Source organism: Tiliqua scincoides, chromosome 1 (assembly GCF_035046505.1).
Source record: "Tiliqua scincoides isolate rTilSci1 chromosome 1, rTilSci1.hap2, whole genome shotgun sequence".
Classification (NCBI taxonomy): Eukaryota; Metazoa; Chordata; class Lepidosauria; order Squamata; family Scincidae; genus Tiliqua; species Tiliqua scincoides.
Window position 1 is genome coordinate 126,135,363 of NC_089821.1, and position 20,988 is coordinate 126,156,350.

General features: G+C 43.5%; 1 protein-coding gene across 1 annotated transcript in view; it reads right to left on the minus strand.

Annotated features, from left to right (window-relative positions):
- Nucleotides 1–18,346, minus strand: part of PLEKHM3 (pleckstrin homology domain containing M3) — a 76,576-nt gene extending 58,230 nt beyond the window's left edge. Inside the window, exons 1-2 of the mRNA XM_066637769.1 lie at nucleotides 17,746–18,346; nucleotides 8,910–9,836 (exon numbers count right to left, since the gene is read on the minus strand). Of these exons, the coding sequence (XP_066493866.1) occupies nucleotides 8,910–9,836; nucleotides 17,746–18,346 (1,528 nt within the window). The remainder of the gene's footprint in view (nucleotides 1–8,909; nucleotides 9,837–17,745) is intronic.
- Between the last annotated feature and the right edge of the window lie 2,642 nt (nucleotides 18,347–20,988).

Below are 20,988 nucleotides of genomic sequence, written 5' to 3' on the forward strand. Positions count from 1 at the left end.
CGATCTTGGAGCCTGTTGAGGGTGCACTAACCTCAACAGGTAACCTCAACAGGTAACGTCCAAGACCGGCGGCAAGCCTTGGGAGACCTCACAGCTCCCCTGTCAACAGATTTCTTTGACCCACTAGGGAAACCAGAAGCCCCAGGAGCTATGCTGTGAATCAGCAGCTAATGGCTCATGGACCAGCAACAGTTGCAACAGACCAGCAACAGTTACGGACCACCACTGCAGCAGCCTACCACTCTCCTTCCCTTGACACTTCCTCTTTGATTCCATTCCCCTCTTCCTTTGTGTATTGGGGGGGGGGGGTTGGAGGACAAAAGCCCCACTGGATAAGCAGGGCAGCATTTGGTGCTGGAAAGTCTTTGGCCAGCCTTGGAAATATTCAATGGGATGGGATTCCAGCTAACTGCAAAAAAATATTAATAGCAGTTCAGCAGTAAAAACAAGGAGCTGTAACATATTACTTGTAGAATTAAACTTTTTAAAAAGTTCTATTGATTAAAAAGATGCCACCCCACTCTAATTAAATAGATAGCCCTTGTTTAAACACTGAATTATTTAGAAAACCCACGGATGGAGAGAAGAGGTATTCCCTCTAGTGTGAGAGGGGGAGGAAAACCTCTTCAAAGGAGGTGCTCCATGCTAGAACACAGGCAGGCATCAATTAAAAACAGAGACAGAAGGCCTTTTTATTCATTTATTTACACATCTCTGCAACTGAAAGCAGAATTGCTATCATTAACCAACTAGGATTTCTTTAACCAGATGACAGTCCTAAAAAGAAAAAGCAAATAAGGTCAGTAAAATGTGCTTTCAGATAAGAGCATGTTGCAATGTTGCAAGAAGTCCTTGCCCTTCCAAATGGTCTGCACGTCCATGACCCTCTGCCACACTGCTAGGACATTTTCTCTGCAAGCCTCACAACTTGGCAGGCTGAAGGCTTTCACATCAGGCTCGTGTGTGATTAGTTGACATCAAGGGACAAAAGGGAGCAGCAGGAAAGATGTTTGAGAAAATGCAATACAGATTTACTTCCACAGTCAAACCATTGCTCATGGCCTGGAAGGGGAGAGATGTATGATGTACTTCAGGCTGCTACTGCTATGTGATGACACAGAGGGGGGGAAAGGCTCACACTGAACACCCCTATCCTCTGTAGTACACACAATTTGCACATCTGCAACAGTTTCCTACCTAGCTATGGGGTTGAAAACCGTTCCATACATCTAAAATCCAGCAGTCGTTCACTCATGCACAGTGTTCAATGCACTGAGCCTCACTGTTGGTCACCGAATGGCTGCACATTCAGCGCACTTGCGCATGCATGCATAATGGACCATATAAGCAAGTATGTGGATACTAATTAAGAGTCTGCACAATGCTCTGATACAGTGTCTTAGGAAAAAGACCAACCCACCAGCTACCCATAAACCCCAAACTCCCTCTTGTATCACAGGAGGGATGTTCCCTGCGGTTCACCAGCAGGTGAAGATGGCTGCCTTCTGCTCTCTTCCCTGGAGAGCTAACTGTGATGTGCCTCAGAAGATAGACTTTCCCAGGGAGCTGGGAAACAAGAGCACTGGGGGAGAGAAAAGACATCCTGAGTTCCTGCTCTGAACAGCAAAGCCGTGATGTTAGGTGAAGCTTCTTCAGAATATTTTATAGCTGTATCTGAAAGGAGGCATCCAGTTCACCTCTGAGGGAAGGGATCGTGCAGGTCTGTTGATATCCTCTGCTCTGTTAGCACTTTGTCAGAATGGCTTTGCCTCACAGCACAAAACAGGCAAGGCAAATCTCTCTCAACATTTCTCTTATTGTTGGCCAAACTGCACCTGCATTTCACAAGGCAAACAAATCAAACCTGGGTATGCTTGTAAACCTCAAAAATCCAGGCCAATAAAACGTGAGTGAAACGCTACACCTGGTTATCTCACACAGGTGAATATGCTGCCTGCCTGCCAGAGGAACCTTCACCTTTGAAACCGGCTGGCTTTTTATTGCTTGGATTTCACAATCTAAATATTGCAAAACCAGAAAGTACAACATCGTGTGCACACACACACACATGCAAGCTAACTCTGAATGCTGGTAGTGATAAACAGGGACACAAGGTGAGAAACAACACTTTTCAGAACTGGCCAGGTTACTCTTTTGCTAGATGGAGATGAAAAAGAGAAAAGAAACTTTCCCCAATCAGCTAAGGTTGTGATTTGTCACAAAGTTGAGCATCCAGAGCAAGGAGAAAGTTTTCTCCTTCTCTGCAACCGGTAGAACCTGGGGAGATGCCCAATGAAATTCCTTAGAAACAGATGGAGGGCAAGCAATAGGAAGTGTTTTGTTTTTTTACATAATGCACAAGTAACATATAGATGCAGCAATCTCCAGTTGAGATTGCTTCGAAAAGGGATCAGTCACTCACGAAAAAGAGACCTGTAGGAAACCCAGCTAAATGAAATCTCCAAGGCCAGCGGCTGTATGACACTAAAAACCAGTATGGGAGCCGAGTCACAGGGAAGCTGTGTACAGCCTCCCCATACCTCAGAAAGAGAGGCAGTTCCAGCCAGGCATCTCTGCTGATTTAATTATCTGCAAAATGTTGTATCCACAGAGAGGGGTGTGTGTGTGTGTCCTGGAAAGGATCCCACGTGAATACCAAGGGCCCACCGTACTCTCACCTGTAAATCAAAACCATACATAGAAATTTCAGATTGGTTAATCTGGCTATCTGGTCTGAAGACCTTATGTTTGACACCCCTGATGTCTTGGTAGGCAGAAGATTGGAAGAAGGCAGCAAGCACCTCTTCTCCTCTCACCCCAATCTACTACCGGATGCAGACACCATCATTCATATCACAGATAGGCTGATTATGCTTAGAACTGTTTGCAAGATAGAGATAAGAGTACCGGTAGTCTCTACAGAACGATTGTGATGATTGCCAAGGTAACTTACATCAAGCAGCCTGAAAATTCTCTAACACTCTCATCCCCTTCAGGCCCTCTCATTTTTGACTTTTTGTTACCCGATTAAAACATTTTGACATTGTACCCCTCAGGTGTTTTGATTGTTCTTGCACTTTCAGTTGTTTTAGTTGCTACTGTTGGCAATTTGGTTTTGTTTTATGACATTTTTAGATAATATATTATGTTTTGTTGTCCTTGTGAACCATTCTGGGTATCCCTTCGGGATGTGGGGGGGGGGAGGAAGGGGGATAATTCCACTTGTAAAATCTGGATTCTCCTGTAACAGAAATTGGGTCACATGCTTGTGGATTCAATTAATCCTATATCTCCCCCCCCCCCCATTTTTGGTCACTTTTTTCTGGTTGATTCTTTTTTACAGCAATGTGTGCGTGGGAATAGGAAGCTTACAGGATGCTTTATGAGGTATTTAGCCTCTAAAACTGTTTATGTTGAACACACCAATATAAAAATAGCATATAAGCTGCAGAGCAATTGGGTCCATAGGATGAACTTTCAAGAAACCAATAGTCAGGGTGGAAACTGGACTTCCTTTCTATGTTTATACAGCACACAATACAATGGAACCCAGCCTAGGCCAAGTATATACTTGTTTGCTATTGCAATACTTATGCAATCTTAGACAAACTAACTAGAGAGTAAGTCTTACTGCTTGAAGACAGTAGGACTTTTTAAATAAACATTCTTGGAACCACACTGCACATCCCAATAAGACTCATCACTGTTATCACTATCTATATTCCCAATCTTCTGTAAACTTCTAAGAGGCTCAACAATTTGACAAGATTTTTACAGCTTCACTACAAAATTTGCTTCCACCAAAAGCAAAACACTCAACCACCTTGAAATCATCAATGTTACTGAATTTATAAAGAGGGCTAAAGTTCAAACACACACACACACACACAATACTAGACAGCTTTCCACAGGATGCTCAGAACATCCTTCCTAACATTGAAAGTGACCCCCATACTGAAATACATTAATTGTATAGAATGTGACCTTGGGTAGTTTAAAAACTATCTAAACCATCTGGGTCTGACCATGAATGCAGAGAGGATCCTAGGTACTGGAAAGTACTACAGTCACATTCAGTTTAATTATTCTGGAAAAAAACATATGAGCACACAAACTAATGTGCAAATGTCCTATCAGATTGGGTAAATCCTCCTCTATTATTCCCAGGCCCACCAGTTCCCAAAGGAAAAACTTGTGTGTATTTTACACTGCCCTTCTGACCCCAACACACCAACAATCTGTTTTCTCCCTTCCTCTCTTTCCTCTGCCATGCCACTGGGTCTGACATGGCTGCGCTGGGCTTCTCTAGGTGGTTGGGAAATGCTAACTGGTGTCCAAGATAAACTTGTCTAAAGCTACATTCTTCTTTACCCTCTTGTAAGTGTCAACTGTTTGTCTGGAAGCTTTTTCTGAAGGAAAAAAAAAAGTTTTTTTAAAAGAGGAAGGGAAGGGGGGAAGTGTAGAGTGCAATTCAAACAAAATTTTAAAAAAAAACTCCAAATCTCCCTCCCATTCCTGACAAGGAAAAACAAAGAAAGAAAGGGGGGAGGGGAAAAAACCTTGTCCCCAGCAAGTCCTTCCAACAAACTCCTCTATCAGAGGTTCATTGTCAATCAATTAGCCAAGGCAGTGGGAGTCTGTAGGGTGGGGGCTAGCTGGAGAGACAATGGGTCACTCTGTTGTATTACTATTTAATCACTTTGGCTAAATAAATAAAGCAGCCCTAAGGTGCTGTCATGTCAAGGGACTTTATAACAAATCAAAACAAAAAAAGCACACCCCTTCATTTTTCCATTGGTCATTACTTTTTTCCTCCCCTGAAGAACAAGAGAGGGTTATTACTGTAGCCTTAAGTCTCATCTTTGTGCAGCTCCTCTTTGATTTCCCACTCGGACCCTGCCACTTTCTGGCACTAATTTGTCAGGCTGAACAAAGGAGGGATTTGTACCTCCTGTAAGGTCTCAATTAGGAAAGGCTTCTGCTGTATTATGTGCCATTCAGAGGGGACACAATGATGGCAATTACAGGAATTTGCACTAAATGGCTGAAGAATTTGCAGCAAAACTTTTTTTTCCACCTCCACAAAGCTTACCCCTCTTTTGCAGCTGTGGGTGAATTGGGGGGGGGGGACAGGAGGGAGCGCCTAATGTCTACAAGATGCAATTACCAGCAGCAGTCCTACAAGGTTAAACAGCTACCCCATGAAGTTAAGACAGCAGACATCTTTCAACACAGGAAAGAGACAAATGGAGACCTTCAACCATCATTTGTGACACAAACCCAGTTCCAACTCATTTTCACAACACCGTCTTTCTGTTCTTTAGCATTCAAACAATTCAGATATAATTTCTTTCATTAACAGTAGTAGCAATTCATTTTATATATGTTCTGTTTCATCTAACAGGAACTTCAGAGATGTTTATATGGGGCTACCAGATGGTTTCCGATCCTGCACTTAACCAGGGTAAGCTCAGAGGTTCTCAACTGCACATGAGCAGCTTAAACTATCTCCAAGTACACCTTTGTGAACAGAGAAGTCATTGTAACAGTGCAACCTCCAGGTTTTAGAGGTAGCCAGTCTCCAAATGCTAGATGCAAGGGAGTAGCAACAAAATACAGTTATCTTGCTGCCTTGTGTGCTCCCCCAGGCATCTAGTAGGCCACTGTGAGAAGTGGGACTAGATGGGCCCTTGGCCTGATCTAGCAGGGCTCTTCTTACATAAACCAGAATGTAACAGGGGTTCACATATTGGTGCAAGGTTATATGGTTAGTCTACAGAGTATTCTCCAGCACTCTGGAGGTACCAGCTGGGACAGAGCTCCCAAAGGAATGACTCAATATGAATATACAAAGGTGCAGTTCTGCATGAATACTTTTCAGTCAATTCACCAATGGGAATTATTAGCATCAGTGATGGTGCATGTCAGTGCATTGATAGAAAGTTGGATTTGGACAAAGAAGGCCCTGATTCAAAATCCTCTTCACCAGTGAAGCTTACGGGGTGGCTCTGGGATATTCATACAAGCAGTAGCCAATAAGCATCCTGAAGGACTCATGTCTGGAATGTGTCCTTGACACAGATGTGGAGGGCTTCAGGTCAAAGCAGATCTCTAATCATCCATCTCCTCTCACCTGCATCACAAATACTTCTAACACACACACCTTCTAGCTTTTCCTAAGTCTTCCCTCACTGGGAGGATTTTTGAAAAGATGTTAGAGAGAGAAAAGGGTGCAAAAGAATGGCTTAATACTAAACATTTGTGTGGCATTTTTAAGAGTTCAAAGTGGCTCACATGTATCATCAGATTGCAGTTCTTACAATAAGCTTGTTAAGGAAGCAAGTGTTGTTATCCTCATACTGCAACTGCAGGGCTGAGGCCAAGAGTGAGTGGATTTCATAAGTCACCTGGTCTGTTCATGGCAGAGGTGAGATTCTAACTGGGGACTTCACAATTCATCCCTTGGATTCTTGCTACACTATAGCAGCTCTTCTAGGCTACTACAATATTAATGAGCAAACAGGGCTACACATATATGCTACAATACCAATGTTCACTACCACAGCAGCCATTTGTCTGACAATTGCTGCATTGATTGACATTGTTTTTGATTAATGGTGGATTGGTTTGGATGATACATGCTTTAGGGGCCCCATAGTTTGGTAGGTGGGGCCAGCTGGACAGATTGCCCAGACAGACCCACTGACATTTCTCTACATGAGGGTGTACCTGAAGGCACCTCATGTAGCAGGAACACCTTCGCCTTGAATCAGTTCTTTTGCACCCCCAGACAGAGAGAATTGGTTGAGATGACTTCAACAAATATTGAGCATCCAGAAAGCCTATCAATTTTTTTCTAGCTTATAATTTTAGATTTCAAATCAAGTCAAATCTTTATTACGGTCACAGACCAGTGTAGAACAGAATCAATACTGCCACTACATAATCAGCTGCATGAAATACATAAGCTTCAGATAGATTAAAACTATAATTTATATCCTAAAATTGGAATAAAATCAAAATTAAAAATAAAATAAACTTAAGGATAAGAGCAAACTAAAATTAGTGGCATACAATTCTGATAGGCCAGTGGTTCTCAAACTTCTTTGAGAGTTTTACTCCTAAGGTAAGTCTTTGCAGGGGATGGGGCAAGGGCAGGACACAATCCCTAGGAGGGCATTTTTATTCAGGCTGCTGCAGGCTCCAGGACGTGTGGGGAGCCCTTCACAGTCCTCTGCTGGCTCCCCAAGGTTTAGAATGGTGAAAATAAGCTATTGCAAAACAGAAGTGGTCTGTAATCACTTTTTTCACCATTCTAAGCATTGGGGAGCCTTGCGGAGGGCTGCGTGGGGCTTCCCACACCTCCTGGAGCCTGCAGTGAGTAAAAGAACTCCCTTTGCCCCTCTTAGTGACATGATCCTGGGGGGTCTTGATCCTAATATTATACAAGCCCAATAGTTTAACTAACCAACTGAATGAACTAAAAAGGAAAAATTATGGGTGATATTTTTTGGAAAAAGGAAACGTTATCATTAAAAATAAGTATAAACCTATATATATCAATTTATGCATCAATATCAGATTATACATATATCAACACAAAAGTTTACACAGTGGTTTACACAGCAAATTAAAAGAGGAAATGGTTCCTCCCTCCCTCTCTGAGTAATGGACTCAGAGAGAGAGAGAGAGAGAGAGAGAAATGAGTTTGGATTACTTAAATGTGAAGATAATTTACTGACACTGCCCCCTTCTGGAATTAATAATTGCTGCACACCTTAGCAACAGCAAACAGTTGCATTATCACAAGCCTGTTTCCCTATTTCATCACCCCATCCTAAACCCTATTTAGGGGTTCAAACCTCCCTTGAGACTCATATATACCACTGTGGTATGAGAAAACAGAAAGTCATTACCACACCCTTCAATGCTCCCAGCTTGCCTATTCAAGCTCCTGCTTGCTATGTATGCCTTTGTGTTATGTTCCCCTGCCAACCCATCAGCACCAACATTTGCTGCTCTGGGAAACTCTCTGCACAGGGCAACTATGCCGTGCAAAAGTCACATCATACATTACTTTACCTAGACCATCTGCAAATGCACAAGTGCCTTATGCTTCAATTCTCCAACTGTAAAAGTCACTTTTGAACTGGGGCTCACAAATCTTTAAAAAGGTGAGATCTGTGAATTCTAAAGGTCACCGGGTAAGACCCAACAGTCCAAATTCAAATACTGCTTCATTTGGAAGATATGCACTTAAAGCAATAAACTCTAAACTGCTCGAAACTCACTTTGCCCACAAAGTGAGCACTTTGCCCTCAGCACCCCTAACTGGCTGCCGGCAACATCATGGGCAATTCTGGGAATTGCCAGAAGAGGGGAAATGTCCTTGTAGTTTGTGTGACACCGTCCCTGTCATTGCACTACAGGCAAACTATGCCTACCCTAACCCTACAAAGATCAACAGAAAGAACAAATCTTCTCTCCCTCCTGAGTGACAGAGACTATACAGGGCTGTTAACTCCTCATTGCGAAGATGTTATGCAATTGCCTGTGTCACCCTTCTTCATTTGGTGAGCTTGAAAAGGGCTACAAATTCAAATAAAAAAGTTCATAAATTCACAACATGACCTGGACCATTTGGAAGATCAGGGTACACACATATGACCTCTCCATTGGATGAATTATAAAAATTTCTTTCTTCCATTCCACCTCCTCCCCCCATGAAAAGGAATTTGGCACGCACATCCATGAACTAGGTCACTTCAGCAAAGGACATGTAAAGAGAGACTGCCAAGTCTTAGAAATGACAAAAGGGAGTGATCCAACGTATGCCGAGAGCCCTTACATCCTGCATAGACACACAAGTAACAAAGCCAGTCAGAACAAGTACAAGTCTGTTTGCTTACCTGCACACTTGAAACTCTGGGCTGTCAACCCTCTCTCCAAAGACAAGGTGGTTAAGATGCTCAGAAAACTGGTGGTTACAGACTGGCGCTTGATCTTCCTCTGCTCTTTGCTGCAAGATAGGCCTTGGACTTTGTTCCGGAGCGTCACTTGCAGGTTTTGACTCAAGCTTCGGGCTGCGTTGGCGGCAGACTTCAAGGCCTCCATCCATTCCTGAGCTCGCTGACAGGTTTCTGCACGTAGGCGAAGCACATCTTGAGGAAAGATCACTTGAAAACAAGAGTCACAATCATCCAGAGTATCGGTCTGGACAGAGAGGCACACATCAATGTTGTAGCTCATCAAGGGGTCTTCGTCAAGCCCACCAGTCTGAAACACCATGAGGAAAGACCGGCTGAGTACAAAATTGAATGCTTTCCAGTTATTTTGAAGTGTGAGTCTGTAAAGGGTCCCCGATTTGAGAACGCTCTGAAAGTCCTTGACGTTTGGTGTCAAAGAGGTTGGCTGGAAAAACTGAGCAGGCTCCTTCTGTAAAGCATGGTTTGGGGCCATGCTACTCTCATCGTTGTCCAACTTCTGTGAGTTCTCCAGCTGTCCCCGGGGTCTCAACAAAGATGGAGCCGAAGAGTGCACTGCTTCCCAAAGCTTCTGCCCCCAGTCTAAGGCCTCCCATGATGATTCTGCCTTGAGCTGAAGATGTGAGTTATCAAACAGGACCACATCAACCACCTTGGTTTCCACATCAATGCTTTGGAAATGCAGAAGGAGATAGATGGTAGGGAGGTTCTGGTTGCCACTGCTGTCCAGACAATATAGGTACAGTTTGTATGGAGAGAGCTCTGCGTAACATGCCCGCCAGTAACTGTCATGGTTATTCTTACTATCCAGGTATCCTTTCTTCAGGACATTGGAGAATGTTGGCTTGTGCTCTGGAAGAGAAATTAAACTCATCACTAGCATGTCTTTTAATATCCTCTCTCTGTAGCAATCTGGGGGAAGCAGGGAGGTTCATATCCATTTCACAATATTCTACAGCTGTGGACAGCAAGCATGAGTGCAAATACAAAGGGGAGAGCAGTCAAGTTATGTGAGAATTAATTTAGAGGATAATTAGTTTAAAGCAGGGGTAAAGCCTTTGGGCCAGAGGCCATTATCAGATACACCTTATGAATGAGAAAGCTGCAATTGTTTTGGCTACACAAATTACGTGACAATCTTACCAACATTTTTGAAAACATGAAAAGCATCACAATTCAGCTGGCAAACATGCTGCATTTATTCTGAAGTAGTTACACTCCAATGAGGAAACTCTCTAGTTTGCTCTTCAGATATATAGATGTGAACCAATGACTGAAACCATTACATATTTTGGGGTGAGGAGATTCTATCTGCATCCTTACTTCTAATTCTTGAACTTTTTTTCATTCACATTTGTAAACATTTCTGCAATCATGAGGATTATAAACATTTGTTATGGCAATATTTTCAATATTTTCAAAACAGATATGCTTGTGGTGGTCATAAAGCTGTCCCTTTAAAGTCAATTTAAAAACTAATATATCAGGAGAGTGATAGCGGCTTGCAAGTAAGAATAAATATATCATATAACATTGACAGGAAAATGACAAAGTCAGAAAGGGACTTGGAGTGGTCTTTCCCATGAAAGCATGGAACTTGACTTTGGACAACTCTTTGGTAAACTTCATATTTTGAATCTAAAAGAAAATGTTCTAACAAAATGTTATTCGCTGAAACAATAATTGCTGGCACAGTAAAACACCTGGTACGCTGATTGTTGCTACACTTTTTGGAACAGATCAGTCCATTCTAGAAGTCAGTTTTAAAATACTGCAAACAATAGAATATTAGAGCCTTAGAAAATTCAGTTTTAGAATTGCTTTTGAGTCTTCTGAAGGCAACAAAGATGTCTATTATATTTTGGGGGAGAACCCACCCTGCTAGCTGCCCTCAGCTGGCAAACAATTCCATCAGATTTAAGACACAAATTTATCTCACTTAGGGTACAATCCTACTCTGCGCTGGAACAGGCAAACCAAGAGGCTTGCACTGTATCCAGCACAGGATAAGGACCCAAAGCGGCTCAGCTTGAGGTAAGGGGAAACTTTTTCCCCTTACCTCCGGGTAAGGTGCCCTTGTCCCTATGGGTCTGCTCAGACTTGCGCCACCTCCTGAGGACAGCGGAACGACCTGAAGCTTGAAGACCCGCTCCTAGCCCACCCACCCCCGGGCCCACCGCTCACCTTCCCCCTGCGCAGGAACACCTCTCTCCCACCTCCTCCCTGCCACCTCAGAGCCTTGCATTGGCCCAGCTGGGCCGATGCAAGGCTCACTTCACAAGCCGCCATGGATTCAGCCTCTGTGTGCTGGTGCACCCCCATGCGCCAGCATGGCTTACTCCTGAGGAGGCGCAAACATTTGTGACCCTCTGGGGCCAGCGCAAGGGATTTGTGCCGGCCCAAGTCCCCCTCCGGATTGCACCCTTAGATGAACATTCATGAAGAAAGAATGATTGAAAACTCTTTTACAGAAAGGAGATCTCTATTTGAAACATTTTAGAATTAAAAATCATAAGACAGAAGAACACATGCTTTGTTTATTGTGATTTCTAAAGTATACTTGTGGTTTGCTTTTTGCACAGAACAGCATATGCATGTGTGTCCAGACCCCAACACCCCATTTCTCCAGCGCTGCTTCCAGCCTGGCCTTGTTTAAAGAAATGGTCAAGGAGAAGAACAGCACATTCATCCCAGAGCACCATCTCCTTATGCCCAGTGCCACAGCCTTTTTCTTCCCACCTGGCCAACAGGCTGGGTGGATCCTGCTGAGAGTGGAAGAGGAAGTCCTCCTCTTTTCCCAGCATAGTATTCTGCTCCTGGCTGGTTTGCCGAAGCAAATGGTGAACAGTACTGTACCTCAGGCAGGGTCAATGGAGTACACGACCCCAGGTACCACATCTGAGGTGGTGTCAGCCAGGGGCACTTGGAAAAGTTGCGCATTACTCTGAGCAGCCAATGACTTTTTTTCACCTTTTATTTCCAACGACAAGCAGGGGAGGAGGAGAAAAGGAGAAAGAAGCAGTTGCTTGGAGCCACTCCGAATGCTGCCATAAGCCAGAAATAATTGGTGGTGACGACATCACATCACCGCAATTACTTCCAGGTTCAGCACTTCCGAGAGGTGAGTGATTTCACAAGTCATAGTCCCCGGTGCTAGAAGGGCCAGCTATACCACTGACGGTGGAGGTGGTGCAATCCTGTTTTGATTGTTCTCCTGGAAAGGGAACAATCAAAACACAATAGTAGTAGCCCCCTAATGCTTCCTACTCCAGCTCTGACACTGTGTTATTGCTGACACTCCAGCAATGCTGGAGGAAGAGGTTGGCTAACACTAACCCGAACCTCATCTTGGTCAGAGTGCAGGGTGAAGCAGCTGTGTGGGCATCTGACCAAGAGAGGCAGTGGGCGGACTCAAGATGCAACTTCTCCAAAGCTGCCACTCAAAGTAGTGGCTTCAGCCCACCTCATTGGCAGACAGGCCTGGCCAACTGAGGAGTGGTTATCTTGGCCAAAGGCCAAGGAATCCCTTGAAGGAGTCTCCAGTCTCTCCTCAAAGTTTCCAGTGGCATTTAACTTGTCTAACTGAGCACTGGCTACTATTCAAACAGCGCAGTTTTGAGGGTCAGAACAAGATGGTGGTGGGTAGCAATGCTGTGATCCATCTGAGGTTGGATTACAACCCATTTCTAGGTCCCAACCCACCTGTCTGGTGGGTAGACCTCTGGTTTTGGATATGCAGACACTAATGAGCTACATCCCAAGGTGCCTTAGATAAGTGAAAAGGCACTTCTGCTCATACAAGGCAGCTTCTGATTCCCTGGGATTACCCTCTCATGCCCCATCCTGCACCATTCTAGAGGGGTCCTAAACCTCAAGTATATATTTTAAGGAGGTGATTGCAGTGGAGATGAAGTGGACATTGGCAGAGTTGTCCCACTCATGCTACCTTTAGGACAACCCAGTGTTGATGGCTTCACTCTTAGAGACTCCAACAGTAAAAGACAGGACCAAAACAGTCGTGTTTAAGCCATTTCCGCCCAATGTTGCATATACGCAACAGGGATCAAATGTGTACACCTGTGGGCTGGGCAGAAATGGGTTAATCCTAAAACCATGTTTACTTGGAAGTAAGCTCCTATGATGTCAGCAGGACTTACTTGCATGCATGCAACTCTAGGATTGCAGCATAAGTGATTCAGAATAATTTAAGGTAATACAGCCCATGTAGCTCAGCCACGCATGGCTGTACCGACTACCTTATTGCATGATTCAGTATGTCTGCCACCATAGATCAAAAAGACCCGGCAGATCAGTTCTCCCAAAGAAACATAGTTAAACTGGGAGGTATTCCATTCTGAATTCAGTACTATGCTGCAACACCTCAAAGAAAATAAAATGCTGCAAATATAAGACCTTGCTTTGTCAGTTAACAGTAACTACAAATTGAGGTAAAAAGCACTTAGTTGAAGTAACAGACTCTTTTTCCCAATCAATGTCCAATTTGAATAAATCCTTCCCTCTTTTGCTTTGGATGTTATTGAAGGCTGTCAACATAATGCATGGGAACCCTTACATGAGAATACTATACCAAAAGTTTTATTCATAACTACTATATAGGACTTGTGCTCCTCAAAATATATGCAAAGACACAAAATTCAGTGTATGCTACAGTACGTTATATCACCTTAACTTTATCAGGTAACAAAGAAGTGGGATACAAATCTTTTTAACCCATTTCTGCCCAGCCCACAGGTGTACACATTTGATCCCTGTTGCAGATATGCAACGTTGGGCAGAAATGGCTTAAGTAACTAAATAACAAAGCTGATAGAAAAATAAAAAGAGAAACTATAAACTATATAAAAAGAGACTATATAAACTACATAAAAAGAGAAAGTATAAACAAAGCAACAATTTCCAGCATTCCTTTCTTCGGTTACTAGGCAGTGATTCTATTTTAATTTTGTATAATTCTCCCACAAATACTGATGTCCTAGACCAGGGTTAACCTAATTGGTCTGGAAATAAACATTAGGAAACACTGCATTTTCTGGCTTTGGGTAACTTGTAGCAACTTCCTCCCTACCATCACCACTGTTAAGAGTTTTGTCTCACGGAACATTTAAACATAGTCTATAGCCTCAGCTCTGAGACTGAGCTGGAGCTGTGTCTACGCAGGTTCACATGTTTGTATTGTATCTCTATGACAAAATCAATTTTTGTCATAGAGAACATGAGTACACTGCGTGCCCAAGTTATGAACATCCAACTTGCAAATGCCTGACTTATGGCCAGCTGCATCAGAGCTTCTATGCAGGTGCAGTCCATCCATTCTGGTGCTTTTGTGCAGGTGCAATAACACCGTCCAAAAAAGTCGGCTGTTCCGACTTATGACTGTTTGGACTTCTGGACAAACTCCGTAATGGAACCAGGATGTAACATGGGGACTTAGCGTAGAAGGCTTATCTATGACTGAGGTCAGTACAGTCCACCTTAGATAAAGCAAGCGTCAAACATGTATTTTAGCACCATATCCCTTACAACGACAAAACATTTTCCCAGCATTAAATGCAGATGTATTTATAGCGAATAGTTTTTTTTTTTAAATCTGAATCTGAAATTAGCATCTGAAATAGATTCTCAGAAAACCAATTTAATTACTTTCTGAACATAAATGACCAACTCAAGAACATTTCGCCTAAAAAGGCAAGGAGACTTAATTCAAGTACAGGGGGGCATAAACAGTGATTAAATTTAATCCAAATGCAACAAGACAAAACAAAAAACAAACAAAGAGGTGTTGGGCATCTGATGAGCCAAAAGAGTATAAGAAAGAAACCAATTTTATTTGCCTTCCATCTCTGGTCTTGACATTCATTAGGATTTCTGTGCTAACTCAAAAGCCATTAAATTATCTGAAACCCACACTAATCCCTTTGTAGTGCAGATAATGGGTACACATTCTACAACCATCTTCCCTTTCTGCTAATCCAATAAGGGAAACAGCATGGCTACTGCAACTTCAGTTAGTTGTTCTCATTTCCATCAAGCACAGATGACACTTCAGGCTTCTCCCACATTTGTGGCACATCCATAACTGTCCCCCCCTTCCGCCTGTCTGCCTTTAGCTTCCACAGAGGTTTGCTTGTCTTTTGTTGAAGGATTAAAAAAAGACTGTCTCTCCTCCCCATCTTTCACAGCCAAGCATTCTCTCTGCCAAAACTCCTATTGGGGCTCCTGCAAACTGGCTTCATCTACTCCCACTTAAAACTGAAACAACAGCGGGCAGCTTGATTAAAATTCAAATACGGCATCCTCTTCAGGTTCAAGCAGTGGTTGCTGGCACAGACAAGCTGAATCACAGCTGTCCCTTCCCAATCCTACCCAGGGTCGGCTGTCTCTCACTCCAGTCCCCTCCTGTCACCTCACCTGCCTAATGTACAAAAGTTATGTAATACCTTTCCACAGACTGCTTTCAGACCCCCCCCCCACCAAAATGGAAACAACATTTCTCCTCGCTTTCGCCAGACAAGAAAATTAAATCGCAGCAGAGCAAATCAGAGCCCATCACAGTAAATAGAAGATAATCACAATAAATAGCCCACATCTGGGGTGGCCTCTTTCTTTCTCTTTCTCTATTTTTTTCAACTGCAATTTCTTAAGAACTAAGAGAAGAAAACAGGAGAGAAAACACCAGCTGGGAAAACCACAGGATTTTGCTATCTGCAGATTACATCCCTTCTCTTGTTTGTATTATGTCTCATTAAAGGGTTTTTTGTGTTCACTATATTTCAAAAATGGTTGCTCATAGGGGTAACATTACTATCTTTTTGTGCTCAAACAACCTCCCCAAATGCTGGAAGAGGGGGAATTAGAAGGCACTTTAAGCAAAGCCTGTGGCATTTGCCAAGGCAAACTATCATGCTATGCCCAAGTCCTTGTATGTAGCAACTACTATAAGACCTGCCTAGCTGAAACAGACCAAAGGTCTATCTAGTCCAGCTATGTGCAGCATGGCCTTTCCCAGTTTGAAGAGACACTTGGCCAACAGTCTGAGGCAAAGAAGGAAGGCCCATAGCCTGGGAGACAGACCAGGGACAGACTGCACTTGCTCCCAGTGTGGAAGGGATTGTCACTCCTGAATCAGCCTTTTCAGCCACACTAGACGCTGTTCCAGAACCACCTTTCAGAGCGCGATACCATAGTCTTTCGAGACTGAAGGTTGCCAACGACCACTGAGGTACAATTATGGCTACATCTTTGCACCATGCAAAGATCACAGTTGAACATGGACAGAGCTATGGATAGGATGCCAGCCAATTAATTAGTCAACCATTCCAGCAAGAAAGCACATCTGCAATGCCATCTTCTTATTAGGTATCTGACAGTAACTAGAGGATTGCTCTGTAGCCTCATGGAAATAGGGTGACAAAACCCCTTATTTTGGAGAAGGCAACTTTTGATCTATTTCTCTCTCCAGACACTCCGTCTTCTTTTGTCCCATGTTCTATAGACTAACTTCTGCTACTAGCAACTTCTTGTAACTACAGGATTTTTTTTTAACATTCAGAAGGAAGCATGAAGCAAATATGAGTAAACAGGCACCACAGTGTCATAGGTTTAAGATTCCTTGCTAGCCAGAATTTTACTGACATTGTTAAGAATACATATATACTGCTGCCTCTCACATCCTCGGTATCACTGGCAGGACAAAGTTCCAAACAACACAGTCCTGGAACGAGCTGGAATCCCTAGCATGTATGCACTGCTGAAACAGAGACGCCTGCGTCGGCTTGGTCATGATGTGAGAATGGGCGATGGCCGGATCCCAAAGGACCTCCTCTTTGGAGAACTCGTGCAGGGAAAGCACCCTACAGGTAGACCACAGCTGCGATACAAGGATTTCTCCAAAAGGGATCTGAAGGCCTTTGGAATGGACCTCAACAGGTGGGAAACCCTGGCCTCTGAGCGGCCCGCTTGGAGGCAGGCTGTGCAGCATGGCCTCTTCCAGTTTTAAGAGACCTTTGCCCAACATACTGAGGTAAAGAGGCAAAGAAGGAAGACCCATAGCCAGGGAAACACACCAGGGACAGGCTGCACTTGCTCCCAGTGTGAAAGGGATTGTCAATCCTGAACTGGCCTTTTCAGCCACACTAGATGCTGTTCCAGAACCACTTTTCAGAGCGCGATACCATAGTCTTTCAAGACTGAAGGATGCCAATGATGCTTTCCAATAAAAAGTAGTTCACAAACTGTCCCTCTTCACCCCAGCATGGTATCTTTTCCAGTGGCTGTCACTGGTGTCTCTTCTGCATTTAGACTGTGAGCCCTTTGCAGAGAGGAAACCATTTATAGATTTATTTTGTGATGATGATGAGACATTTATTGGCATATACGTATTGACAATATATAAAATCACTCAACAAATCCATAATCACATGATACACACCCAGAGAGAGGAACCTAATAGTCAGAAATGCCCCATACACTAGCTTGTTACAGAACTAAGCTTTCGCTTCTATTTCCTGAGAACTCATAACTGTATAGACAAAAAGGGCGACAATATCAAGAGTTTCTCCTTGTCATTAAGAGAGTGTAAAAAGTGGTGTGTAAGAGGGCACCACTTTAAAAAGCACCTCTTTGCTCAGTTCACTGGGGTAACCAAGGCTACTCTGGTTGCCCCACTAACGTGTACTTCTTATTTCAAGAAGAGATGGATACCAAAAAGAAAAGCCATTAGTTACAGAGCATCCAGACTTACCTGTGTTCCCTTGACTGTCCTCTTCCTTTTTGAATCCACTTGGCGCGAATGAAAGTTTAGGACATCTGTTGCCCTGATTGGATGGCTGCGGAGATGCATTAGCTAAGACCACACCCCAGTCGATGCGACTAATATCAGAGCGTGAGCGGTTATGGCCTGGCTTGAAAGAGGCAGATTCCTCGCTCTGCACAATAATATCGTTTACTGACCGGGGTCGATCCCTCCTTCTCTGACAAATGTTGTTAAAGATGTTAAACGTTGACGCCTCCCTCTGTTCCACCCAGGAAAGGTTGTCTGGAACCATTCCCCTTTGCACTCCAAACTGTTCTTTGGCAGGAAAGGCCGTCTGCACTTTGGTTTCCAAGAGTCCATTTTTACAATGTCCCCACACAAGATTGTTCTTCCCCAAAGAAGCAAGGTTCCTCAGGTCTGCACAGGTTGTGATCTTATTAAGCACCTCGTGTCCAACCAGTTCGGGAACTTCCTGGATCCCATAAACTTCTGGAGGCTGCACGTTCTCCAGCTTCGTATCAAAGGTACTGAAGAAATCTTCCGTCACTTCCAAGGCAGGACTGATGTCATCGACTTCTAAGGCCTCCATTTTACTTGTGGTCAGAAGTTAGAATTTGAGGGGTATTTTGTTGAGGCACAACATTAATGTCCAGGTACAGAGCAGGAAGCTGGCTCTGCAAAGTTGCCGGCACTGCTATTATCTGAAGGCGACAGGATCAATAGAGTTAGCACTGGGGGTAACTGACTTCAAGTGCTTTGGTTGACTTCCATTTGAAAGCGTGTTTGTGAAAAGTAACTTGTCCTCTTGTGCACTTTTCTAAATATTAAGCATATACAAAAGCTAGGAGGGTGTTGACTATTCCATAGAACGCGTTCACAAGATCTGAATTTTTCTGTAAAACAAGGAATAACACTTTTAGTGAAGCTGTTCTTTTACACAATCTCTCTCCCACGGGCATAATTCAAAGCACTGGTTTGAAATCCTCTAAACCAGTTGTTCCCAAACTTTTTAGCAACAGGTCCCACTTTTTAAAAACAACACTCTATTACAGTGATTTTCAACCTTTTCCATCTCATGGCACAGTGACAAGGTACTGAAATTGTCAAGGCATACCACCAGTTTTTTGATAATTGACAAGGCACAACATGCTGTTGCTGGGGGGGGGGGCTCACATCCCCCAATTGCTCTACTAATAAATGTTCACCCCCCAAACTCCCACAGCACACCTGCAGACCAGTCACAGCACACTGGTTGAAAATGGCTACTTCATCATGACCCACCTAGCTTTATGAGACTTTTGAAAAAAAATTCACTTTACCAGCCACTCAAGCTTCTGTTTTTACCCTTTTTACTACAGTGTGGGGAGTGTCTTCTGGAACATTTGTTGAACTCTATATTCATTGGGTCAGGGCCATTCTGGTACCCTTGCATTTATCTCGGCCTGCTCTTCGAAGTGAACCAAGGCATGTTCACCTACTCATGAGCAAACACACACAAGCTGCTCCATTTCAGTTTCCATAGGGTTCAATATATTCTCCTTGTCATGTTATCAGCTTATTGTTTCTCAATCCACCAAAAATAGGTCCCAACCTGCAGCTTGAGACCTGCTGCTATAAACCATCTGGGACTACAATATATGAAGGACTGTTTTCTCCAGTAGGAACCTGCACATCACATGAGATCATCTGAGGACCTCCTTTGGGTGCATATAGCTTTGGTAGCCATCCAACTAATTCCAGAGGGCCTTTTCCATGGAGACACCCCACTTGTGGAAATCCCTCCTCAGATAGTTGCTTTTCTAGCTGTTTGTAAGGCAGGCTTTTATTTGTTTTAGATTGCTTTATTGTGAACGTATTTTACAATGTTTCATTGGTTTTGTCAACAGGTTTGAGAGGTTTTATAGCAGAAAGCCAGGCAAGACATTTCTTTAACAAACGGTAATGCACCATTCTGCTAATAATATTGTAAACAGCTTCCTTATTAAGATATCTAGAAAGTGAAGCCCCTGGGTTCCAAATATCTTTTCATACTAAAAATGAAACATTTTCACCCCAAACAGTCTCCCATGTTGTCTGATAATTGGAGTTTCCTTTAAACAAACAACATAATACAGGCTTGTACAAAACTGAGAATAAATGCCTGCTCCCTGAATTCCAAGAATATAAGCGTTCTCATAGGATACAATCCTGTACATACTTACCTGGAAAGTCCCACAGAACTCAATGAGATTTACATCTGAGTTGACATGCACAGGACTGTGCTCTAAGTGTATGAAGTCTCATAGTATTTTGAACCAACAAACCTCCATGTTGGAACTTCTTTACCTTTACCTTTTTTGTCAAGCATTTTAATTTTTATAGAAAAATAATGCTCAGCCCCATCCTAACCACCCCCCAGCCATTATAAGCCTCCCTAAGTCGACTCCAAGTGTTGCAAACATGCCATAAGGCACATTTGTGCTTACTCAGGAGCCAGTTGGGCCAGCATGGAGGCTTGCACCAGCTCAGCAGGGCCAGATCCTGAAACCGCAACAGCCAGTGCAGGTAAGTGTGCACCGGGCAGCACATGGGGTGGGAGAGGGTGGTGGGAGGACAATTTGGAGGCTAGGAGACACATTTTTGGGCAGGGGGAGGGTGGAATGGGGGAGAAGATTGGGCCCAGGAGAGGGTGGGATTGGTGGGAGCAGGCCTCCCCCATATTCCAACCCCCCATACAGCCAGCCTGACTTTACACTGGGCTTCTCAGATTTGCACCAGCTAAACAGCTGGCACAGATCTAAGTAGCCCCATAGGGCATACTGGGGTATTATGTGGGGTAAGGGGAAAAATATCATCTTACCCCGAGGTGACTTCCAGCTTGCTCCTAACCTGTGTTAGATACAGTGCTGGTCATTTGGCCTGGCTGTACCAGCACAGGTTAAGATTGCGTTTGTTAGACACATTAATAAAAACTACGCTCATGATTGAGCTTTCTGCATGAAATAGGCTAACACACCAGTCTGCTGTCCAAAATTACCTGTGCAATTACTGGTTGTTGTTTTATATACATTTCCTTCATGCGTGTCATTCTACAGCCATACTATACACACACTATATTATACACACAGAGAGCCATATTTGGGAGATTTCTTTTGTTTATTGCACTTCCTTTTCTCCCCCTTTTGGCTTTTCCTAATGCAGCTATCCCCAAATATTCACTCTCTGAAGTCTAAGCTGTTAAAAAAAAAAAAA